General features: G+C 45.4%; 1 protein-coding gene across 2 annotated transcripts in view; it reads right to left on the reverse strand.

Moving 5' to 3' along the window:
* The window catches only part of LOC101863500 (protein phosphatase 1 regulatory subunit 37 homolog), an 89,721-nt gene that overhangs the window by 10,213 nt on the left and 67,296 nt on the right, over window positions 1-12,212 (reverse strand). For both annotated transcript variants that reach the window (XM_005095133.3, XM_005095132.3), the window contains exons 5-11: window positions 11,349-11,468; window positions 10,398-10,548; window positions 8,812-8,957; window positions 7,636-7,761; window positions 5,831-5,972; window positions 4,139-4,305; window positions 52-2,446 (exon numbers count right to left, since the gene is read on the reverse strand). In XM_005095133.3, coding sequence (XP_005095190.1) covers window positions 52-2,446; window positions 4,139-4,305; window positions 5,831-5,972; window positions 7,636-7,761; window positions 8,812-8,957; window positions 10,398-10,548; window positions 11,349-11,468 — 3,247 coding nt within the window. The remainder of the gene's footprint in view (window positions 1-51; window positions 2,447-4,138; window positions 4,306-5,830; window positions 5,973-7,635; window positions 7,762-8,811; window positions 8,958-10,397; window positions 10,549-11,348; window positions 11,469-12,212) is intronic.

Raw genomic sequence — 12,212 nt, forward strand, 5'->3', positions numbered from 1 at the left:
GTGTGTGTGAGTGCGTGTGCGTGTGTAGAGACAACATATGTAGCAACATACCTGCGTCATCGTAAACATCTTCGTCTCCGTAGGAGGCCGAGGTTCCGTCCAGCGAGGTGAGGGCACTGGCCAGCTCCTGGGTCAGCCCGTTCATCGACAGGGTGGTGAAAAAATCTGGCTGCTTCTCCACCTTGCCCGAGGGCGGCGGCTGAGAGTCTGAGGCATCCTCGGCCCCGCCCACCGCCAGCCACGGCTCCTCCTCCAGGCTCAGATCCACGTTCTCAATGTCAAGGACATCGCTGGAGCTGCTCTTGCTGGCCAGAGACGTGTCTGTCTCCAGGAGCCTGCTGGTGGGGGTGGGGGTGGTGCGGGTGGTTTGAGCCGTGGTGGTACTGGTGGTGGTCGCAGCGGTGTTGGTGGTTGTAGCGGTGGTGGTGGTGTTGGAATTATCAGAAACAGGTAAAAGAGCAGAAGAACTGTGGGTTCTGTCCTCAGTGGGTCCCGTGGGAGTGTTGCTGGTGGTGGTGAGACTTTGCTCTCCAGACTGCCCGGTGGCTGCTGAAGCCTGCACAGAGGAGGAGGAGGAGGAGGGCGACTCTGGTGTGGTCCAAGAGCTTTGAGCAGAGTCTTTCCCTGACACTGAGGTCAGGTTCTCTGACGGCAGAGAGTCTTTCGAGTCGGGATTCTCAGCAGGCGGCCCCTGGGCTGTGGAACTGTCACCATCCGTCACTGCGTTTTTCTCCGCCTTACCTGACATTGCAGAGTCCTTCTTAGCCTTCGGGGTGGTGGAGGGGGCAGGCAGCTCGCCGTTGCTCACCGCACTCTCTTCCGTCGCTGTGGGTTCGGACACGCTGTCGTCGTCGCTGACCCCAGCCCCACAGGCAGGTGCAGAACAAGCCTCCTCGTCCGGCCACGATTGTTTGTGGGGTTTGTTCTCCGCCAAAGCAGAGACATCAGCGTTTGGTTCATTTTCTGTAGACGAAGTCGTTGGCAGGGCCGAAAGTTGAGAGCCCCCACCTAGTGTGTCTGACGCTCCACTCAGCAGTTTTGTGCTGTCCTCCGCCGGACCTGGGTTTTCTAGTTTCCCCTCGGTGGACGCTGCCACGCGGCGTTCCTTTTCTTCTACAGCAGTTTCCGAATGTTTGGTGGGAGCCTCCAGTCTATCACAGCTGGCCTCTACTGCAGCATCTCGACACGTCGAAGAAGCGTCACCAGACAAAGTCACCGACGAATCGGAGCTGGGCTCCGACTGACTCTCCCGGCCGTCAGTCGCCCCCGAGGAAACGACAGCTATACTACCGTCGTCGTCATCACCACCCGGGCTAGTGGGTGGCGACGAAGAGCGAGCGAGCTCCGATACAGACGCCGACCCGTCACACTGGAGCTCACACTCCATCTGTTTAACCGTCTCAGTGGCCAGGTCCTGGACCAGAGAGGCGGGGCTCACAGAGGTGGGCGGGTCTGACCCCTGCCCACTCGACGAACAACTCTCCGACAGAGAGGGGGAGGGGGAGGAGGAGGAGGAGAATGTAGCGGAGGAGGAAGATTCTAAGGGAACGGTTGAAATATTGAGCGGGTCGAATGCACCAGACAGGGGGTGGGGGAGGGGGGAGGAGGAGGGGGAAGGAGAGCAGGACAGCTGTTGAGAACCGTCCTCAGATACGCGACTGACCGAGAAGATCTTGCGAGCCAGTTGCTTGGGGTAGTACTGCGGGCTGAGCAGCATCTCGCCCGGGGGCGCGCCTACGATTAAGGAAAGACTTTTTTTCCCAGGGGTAGAATCTCCTCCAGGAGCAGACGGCAGCCTGTCTTCATCGCTGGACGACGACGTGCCATCATCAGGGCCCTCACTCAGCATCATGGGGTTGTCACTGATGGCACAAGGCAACGGGGAATCCAACGACTCTTGAGGGTGAAGGCCAGACTTGCCAAATAGGTTGCTGGGCCGCAGGTTCGGCTGCTGCTGCTGCTGCCTCTCCACCGGGGAATCGGGGCAGGGCAGCACGGCAGCCTTCACCTTGCTCTCGCAAAGCTTATCATCATCACTGCAGGTAGCGGCGACCTCGTCACAAGGTTGACTCGACGCTTCGGAGACGACGACAGAGCTGTCCGGTTGTTCCGACACTTCCGCAGCAGGGCTGTCTTCAGACGACACTTCTTTGTCCGTGATTCCCTCCTTGCTGATGACAGTGAACGACTCACCACTGCTTCCGTTGACCTTGGCGTCAGCCACTGCTTCACCGCCAGCCACAGGAGCGGGGGGAGGTGAGGCGTCCTCCTCCTCTTGCTTTTCCTCTGCCTCCTTCTGGCGAGCGGCCGCGGCAGCCTCCGCCTTCTCCTCCAGCTTGGCCCGCTCGGCTTCTTCCCTCTCGATGGCGGCTTGGACATTTCTCTGCTGGAAGGTGATGATGTCCCGCTGAAGTCGGTTCTGTTGCTCCGCGTAATCTTTCATTCCCTGAAATAAATACAGATATAAATAAAAATGAGAAAAAGTAGCCCCTTTCAGAAACACAACAACAAATTTATATAACACACATAACCAACACAAATTTTCAACATCCATTGTGTACTTACAGACAAAAACATAGATCTAGATCTTACCACTTTCCCTTAAAAGATTTAAATCTGAAAAGAAAACAATGCCAATGACTAACTTAAGAAAAGTACTTTTAGCTGAAAAGTGCAGAATGAAGTAAAAACAACAGAAAGACAGACAAGATCAGGAGAGGACAACAATCGGACCATCAGGTGGCGTCCTCCAACAATCTTTTAACACTTTGCAGTTACACAGCCAAAATACCCCCATCTGGTCACACAGCCAAAATACCCCCATCTGGTCACACAGCCAAAATACCCCCATCTGGCCACACAGCCAGTGGTACAAAATACCCCCATCTGGTCACACAGCCAGCAGTACAAAATACCCCCATCTGGCCACACAGCCAGTGGTACAAAATACCCCCATCTGGCCACACAGCCAGCGGTACAAAATACCCCCATCTGGTCACACAGCCAGCGGTACAAAATACCCCCATCTGGCCACCCAGCCAGCAGTACAAAATACCCCCATCTGGTCACACAGCCAGCGGTACAAAATACCCCCATCTGGTCACACAGCCAGCGGTACAAAATCCCCCCATTGGCCACCCAGCCAGCGGTACAAAATACCCCCATCTGGCCACCCAGCCAGGAGAGTGACTGCAACGGACTTCTTGGGCCTGTCGCAGAACTGCGCCAGGCAACCGGAACGGATTATATTCACAATCGCATTATTGCACCAAGTGACCACAAAGTGTTAAAGCCTAATACTTCACACTGCAAGGTCCCAATCCGGACAAAGGAGAAGCTGACAACAAAGGTGAAAAAACTACTCAAGGTTGTTCCCTTGTAGCTCAGGGTAAGCCAAAATACCAAGGGTCTCAGTTGGCCAGAAATAGATAAGGTACACACCTGAGCATCCTCCAACCATCCACAGGAATAGATAAAGGTTGACAGTAAAAGGCAGAAGAAATGGAAGACAATCACACCAGAGCACCTATCGACAACCCAAAAAGCTGACCACAGCACCTTCCAACCACCTACACCTTGAACAGACTTTCTCTGTAGTCTGGCGAAAACGTACAGGACAAAACGATTCACCATTTCCTCATCAGGGAAGAACCACTGCCAATTTCAACTGGATTACTTTAAGTTCTATTATAACATTTCTGTAGGTCATCATCCAGTGCCAGATCTGCGACAGACATCGACGATCATGGTTCTCCATTCATTCCTTTGCTCGGATGCTCTCAAAAAAGCTACGTTTCCCTGATCTTTCCCTGTTACCCATTTGTTTAGGTTCCCTCAGTAGGTTGCTCTGGGCCTACTCCTGCCTCGTTTTCCTTCAATTTTGCCAGTGAGAGCTAGATGTTCAAGACCTTTATGTCTATTCAGGTGTCCCAAAAACTGCATTTGTCGTTTCCTGATTGTTCTTAACAGTGAGCATCCCACGTGGGCTTCATCAAGCACTACCATATTTAATTTCTTTTCCTTCCACGATATTCTCAGCAGTCTCCTAAAAGATCATTTCCTAAAAAAAAAACATATTTTTTATTGAGAAATTCCTTCAGATCCACCAAACAGCAGCCCCCACAGTGTGGTCACTCACAGACTCCCTCTTGGTCTCTTTGTCCAGGTCGATCCTGGTCACGGAAGAGTTGACCCTCATGGCGTGGGAGAGGGCCATCAGGCCGCCCGTCTTGATGTCGTTGTCCCTCAGATCAATCCTCAGCAGAATCAGGCTGTCCGCGATGTACTCCGCCAAGGCAACAGAGCCTGAGAACAGAAGGATAAAAAGGCAAAAATACTAAAGGATATTCTTGTTCCTGGACTATCACTAGAGTGTGACTTACGTCTGTCTCACTCAGACATTTCATCATAATTGTCTTCATCGTCATCATCACCACTATCATCACCACTATCATCACCATCATAATCATCATCATCACCATCATCAACGTCGTCGTCGTCATCATCATCATCAATTTTCTTTTTCTTGTTCATTTTTTCTGGAAGCATTCTTGAAGCATAACAATTACTATCATGTTGACACATTTTTATGTAAATCACAAATATTCAGCACCAAATCAAATCATGGGACCCCCCAAAAAAATTAAAAATTAAAATTTAAAAAAACTACATCTCTCAGGGGAGGTAACACTCCTTGTTTCACCTACAGGCAGGAAAAAAGAACTCTTCAAACTTTCACTCCAATGTTGGTTCCTTCACAGGGGTCAGTTTTTTAGTTTTAGTCAAGAGTTTTACGGCACTTGCAACACAATAAGGTCATACAAGTGCTGAAGATTAGAGGTGTTACAAGAGATTAACAAACACAAAAATGAAGAAGGAGAGATAAGTACGATAGATTCTTGATAAGAAAGAAGAAGCAAACAACACCAGAGCACCCGCCAACCACCCACTCACAGGGTCAGATTGCAGTCTCGGGCTCACAAAATGATGTGTATATCTTGTGTATCAAATCACTTACCTTTGGCAAAGTATCACTGAAAAGTTTTGTAAGTAGAAGTAGGAGCAACAACATCTATATATATATACAAGCTAATATCAAGACGCAATTTGTGGGCAGTTTTAATTGGTCACGGTTTGACCGATATATGATGGGAAGAAATTTGAAGTTTGAACCAAAATAGCAAAGTGCTGATAACTATCCATACTTCAGCTAGTAACGTGTGTAGTGCATTTGCATTCATGTAACAACAAATCTGTGTGTTCGTGCACGCCATTGTTTACCAAGTTTCCCAAAGGCCACCCAAAAAGTGGAATTTATTTGTGAGGCAGCATGGTGAAATCAGGCACTTGTCAAAATATTGAAATCAGATAAATCTGCATTTTCCGCCGGTTTTGCAAATTTTTTCAAAAGTTGGTTTTTTGGTTCAACAGCTTTTGCATCTATTGAAAAACACATTTCTGTGAAGACTTTAATGAAAAAGTTGATAAAGGGCACACAAAAAATTTATTTTGTTTCCAAGATCTCTCAAGCTATGTAAGACACCAGACTTTGGGGGCCATTTTCTCACTAATATTACCTCTAAAATCAGGCGACCCCAACCTCCTTCAATCGCAAATATCTCGACTTGTATTCAAGACAGATGGATCATTTTTTTTATCACAAGCAAGACAAATGAACAAGCTTTATAATGACACAAATAACGCCATATATACCTAAAAATTGACGAGTACCTGATTCCACCACGTCCAAACACATCTAAAAAAAATTATTTTTTTTTAACATTTCAAACTTGTTGTGTGGCGTTGAGGACCAGAGGTGAGCGAGCCCTACCTTCGTCCGACACCTTAGTCCCCTGCAGGCCCAGCCGGAGCAAAGTGTTGGTTTTCAGCAGGCCATCTTTAAGCAGGTGGACCCCTTCATTTGTGATGTTGTTGTGGCCGATGTTGAGTGTTTCTAAACTTTCACTAGCAGCCTGGCAGACAGGAAGAAATGCAGTAGGTCAGTACATAATTTGCATCTCTTAAGATACAAAAACGTTCCTTTCCAGACAATAACTGCCAACAGAAATCAGGCCAAAGCCTTTGGACTTAAAAGTGCACATTTTTTTAAAAGTGGGTACTCTAACGAAAAAGGTAAAAACTCACTTAACCGATGCATGCACATAACAAGATTAACAAAATACACATTCTTCATCCACAATCATGCTTTTTCTATTCATTTCATTATAAATCTTTGCTAAAGCGTTCATTAGGAAAAAGTGGACCTTGATTACAAATTCCAATGTTCCTACATTTGTAATCTGTTTAAATCTGAGTTGTAGCATTTAAAGAAATACAATGATAAAAGAGAAGTCATGCTTATGACATTACATTACCAGACAACAAACAAAAATTTGATCAAGTGGAACTGGTTTTGGTGCAGTACACAGACCTGCCACTCTATGAAACCTCAAAATCAGGATCTCAGGTAGAAAAAATCGGAATTTGGTGAAAAAAATCGGGATCACCAGCAAATCACCAAGGTGAGACTGCCAAAGCTGACATACAATTTTTCCAGGGGTGTCCATAAATTAATAGGCCTTTATGCCCACTGTGTGTCTTTGTTAGCGCGCGCGCGCGTGTGTGTGCGTGTGTGCGAGTCATCATTATTTTTTTGTAAATCCTGAAGCATCGCGTCAAGCACTCCTAGTCCAAGTGTCTATAACCCCCCCCCCTACCCCTACCAATAAGTCCCGAAATACATGAACTTAAGTTGACCCCGTCTACGGGGACGGTCCCCGCGGTCCCCGACACGCAGAACTCACACGGCGATGTCATGTCACGTGACGCGAATGCGTGATTGAAACAATTTTACTGACGGGTCCGACTAACTGCGCGTTCACACAAAACACTCGGATGAGCGACAGTCGGTCTACTTCTAGAATAACGACGGCGGCCAACCGACCAAATGTACCAACAAATCTCTTATCCTTCATAATGCGTTCAGACGAAAGCAACGACAACGGCCGTATGTTAGTCTTGTCAGCGCAGTTACAGTTAGTTAGTTGTGTAAGGGTTAGAAAGACTGTCGCTCGTCTGAGTGTTTGATGTGAACGCGCAGTTACCAGACCTCGGACAAGGCTTGTTTTGAAAGTAACAGCGGAACTACGAATATTATCGATTATTTGTATGTCCCAAATTGTAACAGTTACCAGGCTATCATTGGAGGCTATCATTAGAGAATTCTGAGCGCGGGTCAAAGATCACACACAACTCAGGGCGAGTCAACTACTAAATGCGGCATCGATATTTCGGGAAATAGAGCTCCGAGTTCCTACTGACAAAAAGTTCAACGGGTGCTTCCCACGATGGTGGAGAAGACTGAGTAAGTTTTTAGAAAAATCCGGCACAACAGCAGACTGGGACAAAAAAATTGGGAAACACGCGATCGAAATCGGGAAAATCGGGAAGCTTGAAATTTGGGGCAAAAAATCGGGATATCCCGACTAAATCGGGATGAGTGGCAGGTCTGAGTACAGTTAACATCCTCTCAAATTCCCTGACTGCCAAATCTGGGACAGTCTCGGGGAAATTCAGGACAGATGGCAAGTCTGCAGGACAAAGTGTAGAGTTCTACAGTGAGGCTTCCCGACTGACCAAGGCTCTCCCTAGAGGCGGCATGGCTTGGTAAGTGATGGAGTTGTTCCACAGCACCAGGGTTCGAAGACCTCGTCCTTTGTTCTGCTCCATGAGGCCGTCACAAATGTGGCTTGTGCCCACATCCTGCCGACAAAGAGGTGTGTCAAGTCAGTTACATGTGACAGACTGGGGAGGGTGGGCAATATGAAGACCAGAAACCACAGACCAACAGCAAATTACTCAACTAAAAGACATAGTTTTACAATCGTTATTGAACTGTAATGTTATAAAAGCAGTCAACACTTTGCAGTCACACAGCCAGCAGTACACAATACCCCATCTGGTCACCCAGCCAGGAGAGTGACTGCAACGCCAGGTGACCGATGAATAATTTTCACCTGCGCATTATTGTGCCAAGTGACTGCACAGTGTTACTGCTGGTATCATACAAACAAAACAACCTGTAATTGGTGAACTATTTGGAGAATATTTCCAAGAGATCAAATCTTGTCATGACACTCTGTCACTCTGGACAATAAATTATTTTGTCTGGATCATAACCAACTTTTGTCAAACCAACGAAAGGATTCCAATTGAGGCCTTATGCTTGTTTGGCTGTTTGAGAAAAGAGAAGAACATTGACATAATAACAGTCATTTCGCATGGGGAAAGAGAATAAGACAGACAGACAGACAGACAGACAGACAGACAGACAGACAGACAGACAGACAGAAACAACAGAGGGAAAGGAAAGAAACAGTAGGAACTTACAGTGGCGCCCTCCAACCACCCAATGGACAACTTACACACATCATCGAGTGAAAAGAATTTAGAAAGAAAGTGGAGAAGTAAGAAGGGGATGAAAACAGAAATATGTCCCCTAAATCTTTATTTTCAAACCTCCAAGACTAAAAACAGCTTCAAGGTTTCTAAGTGAAGTAAATATTTTTAAAAACAGGCATGGTAGAGTCGACAAAATACTTGGGGGTTTTTTTGTTTTTTTTTTGGGGGGGGGGGGGTTGCTTTTAACAGCAAAATCTTCTTCAGGGAAACAGTCTGTCTCGACAATGTTCATATCTTATTCATAGAGCCACTTTTTTTTTTAAAAGAAGCAAACTTGAACGACCCTGAAACAAACAACAGGTGTGTGCCCTTAGCTGTGGTTTCGATGGCTTCAATTAACAAAGTCTTTACTTGTAAGTGGTTGTTTCTGAGATCTAGAAGACTGAGCTTGTGATTGTAGCGCATCAGAGTTCCCAGCTGGGCCCCGTCTGTCGGCATCAGTTTGTTGTCAGCCAGGAACAGCTCTTGCAGGGTTTCGTTCATTTTCAGAGCGGCAACTGAGACAAAATAAGACGGGAAAACAAGTTGTTGAGAGAAAAGGACAAAGGAACGAGATCCAATCAACTCAACTAACCACCAATGGCCTTCTAGTGTCAAAATAAGACAAGATAACAAGTCCAGACAAAACATACCTAGAGAAAATTGAGATTGTGCTTTGCAGGAATATAAAAAATAGAACAGTAATTTTTTTAGCAAACAAGATTCTCTGGTGCATACAAGTGAAAAGCAATGAATCAGTCCAACATCCAAAGCAGTTTGATCTGACTCTAAACGGAGTAGCATATTCTGTTGATGATTTTTTTAAAGGAAAACCAACATCATACTTCATTTGGGAAAGCAAAGACTTCTTGAAGTCTCAAAGAAAATTGTTATATTGCCCATGACGTATCATCACTCATCAACAATACAATCATTCGAGTATCCCAGCAGCTAAACCTCCCACGGTAAAAACTTAACTTCTTTGTCTTACTAACTAAAGTTAGTTTTAGTAAGTGTTTTACGGCACATGCAACACAATAAGGTAATATAAGTGACGAAGATTAGAGGTGTTACAAGAGAGTAACACACACAAAAAAGGAGGAGGGATAGAGACGATAGATTTTTTTTATAGGAAAGAAGAAGCAAACCACACCAAAGCATCCGCCAACCACCCACTAACTAAAGTTACAACGAAGTCAGAGTGACACTGCTACAATACAATAACTATTTATAATTTACCATTTAGCCAAAGCATTGATAAAGTCACATCCAAAGCACACTGTATTTGTTACAAACTTTTTAACACTATTAAATGGAAGGGTAGGGAAACCCTCCAACTAACAACACCCATTCCCATCCCCTTCCCCCAACTGTGGTTTTTTTAATAGTTTTAAAAAAATCCAATTTCCAAATACTTTCCAGTACTCACAAACATGATGGAAAAGGACAGGACAGATTACTTTCAATCAAACAAATGTACTCAGTCAGCGACACTAACAAGAAATCAATAATTAATGGGTGGTTGAATCCAGCAGGAAGATAGGTCGCAGACACGAGAGGATTCCACGGGTCAAATAGGGGCCGCTGTATACGACAAGACAGCCAGAGTTGTAGGAAATCTCTGAGGTTCTTCATAGTTCAATGAGTACATACGTCTTACCGCTGAGATTTAGAGTGTCCCAACACAAGCCAAAATGACTCTGATAGAGAGCTGAGCCCGTTTCCTGAATCGTCTAAATGGTGGTGGTTGGGATTTTTAAAAACTAATCTGTGTTTGATGATGACAAGTTCCGAAAAAAGGAGTTGTGCGTGGCTGGTCTTGACAACAAATGAATAACTCTCCTTCCCTCCCTTATTCCACCCAGGGTTGACTATCACTCACAAATCATGAGTACAAAGTTATACTTATCACTTGGCCTCTTTTGGATGAGATTGGGCAAGAGGAAGAAAAAGAATACCTAAAATGATGAGTGGCCTCCCGGACAGGTTCATCTTTTCCATGTGAAGAATGGTGAGATGGCATCCCAGCTTGAGGGCCCGGCCAAAGATGGGTATGGTTCTGTCGTTCAGGTCACAGCCTCTCATGTCCAGGTAGGTCAAGGTCGGGGTCTGAGGGAAACACAAGACGGGTCACACTTGTATAAAAAAAATTGAAACGGTATAGATTTAACGGCCTATCAACACTATTAGGTTATATAAGAGGCAGGACCTCCGGGTCAAAGGTCAATCTCCAAAAAGACTGAGCCAAACATGAAATTCACATAGAGTGCCTTTCCCAAGGACACAACGTAGGACCAAGCTGAGGCTCGAACCCCCGAACCCGCAATCTCACTATTACGAATTAGGTAGCCAAACCACTAGGCTAAAGTCGCCACTAAACTTGTATTATAATCTATTTATAGAAATTTATAACATAAATATGTGCTATTTTTCCCAGGAAAGTACTTGCTGGAGTTTTGGTACAGGTCCAAACAAACTAAACAAAGCTGAAATATGAGTAATTTACGCAATGTGTACCACTGAAAATTGACTACTTCACGACAGTAATAAGCTGAGCATTTTTTATAGCTGCAGAACAGGAACGATCTTTCTAAATTATGCTACATCGTTACAGAGAAATAATCAATGAAAATCTAAACTAAACAATTTGTTCAGACATTTTAAGGTTCAAGGTTCAAAGGAAGGAACAACAGCTGTTCTTATAAATGTTTATATGTGCTATGACGTATTCAACATACCTATTTATATTTCATAACCAAAAAAAACCCATTCTGTCAATACACAAGTATCCATGGTAACTCTTTGTCCGGACCAGCTTTGACAAGCTTATATCCCGACCTTTGACTTGAGTTTAAAGGTCATATACAGATTGGAGAGAGGAGGACGAGAGAAATGAGTTGGGATCCTACCCTGCGAACAAGCCGTGAGCAGGCTTGCCATCCTCTGGCGCTGATGTCCTTGTTGCAGGAGATGTTGAGCTGGCACGCCGACTCGTAGTACTCGATCATGTCAAACAGGGCCACAGCACACTGGAACACAGCACAACAAGAGCAACAACAGTCAGAAAGTGTATCTTTTGTTTTCACTGTTTGTTTGAGTAAAGTTTTAGTAAGAGTTTTACGGCATTTGCAACACAATTAGGTCATATAAGTGCCGAAGATTAGAGGTGTTACAAGAGAGTAACAAACATAAAAAAGAAGGAAAGATCAGGATGATAGATGTTTGATAGGAAAGAAGGTAACTGAAAAGAAATGGGAGGAGCTAAACACACGTGAGCACCCACCAACTGCACACAGTGAGGGCAAGAAATGGGTTTGGTTCACTGTTTGCTATATGGACATAACAACATTCATTTCATGCCAAGAAAAGGGTGAGAGAAAGAGAGAGAGAGAGAGAGAGAGAGAGAGAGAGAGAGAGAGAGAGAGAGAGAATAAGAAAGTGAGAGAGGGAGAGTGAGAGAGGGGAAAAGAAAGAGAGAAGGGGTGAAAGAGAGAAGGAGAGAAAGAGAGAAATTGTAGGGGTAGGGGACAGGTGAGGGGCTTTATATAAAGTAAGATAACGTCAGGAAATGAGAATGAAAATGAGGGAGAAAGAGAGAGGAGAGGAGGGAGAGAGACAGAGAGAGAAAGAAAAGAGAGAAAGAGAGTGAGAGAGAGAAAGAGAGAGAAAAAGAGAGAGAGAGAGAGAGAGAGAGAGAGAGAGAGAGAGAGAGAGAGGGGGGGAGTAGAAAATCGAGAAATAGAGAAAGAAAGAAATAGAGGGAGAGAGAGAAA

The sequence above is a fragment of the Aplysia californica genome, unplaced genomic scaffold (assembly GCF_000002075.1).
Source record: "Aplysia californica isolate F4 #8 unplaced genomic scaffold, AplCal3.0 scaffold00096, whole genome shotgun sequence".
Lineage (NCBI taxonomy): Eukaryota > Metazoa > Mollusca > Gastropoda > Aplysiida > Aplysiidae > Aplysia > Aplysia californica.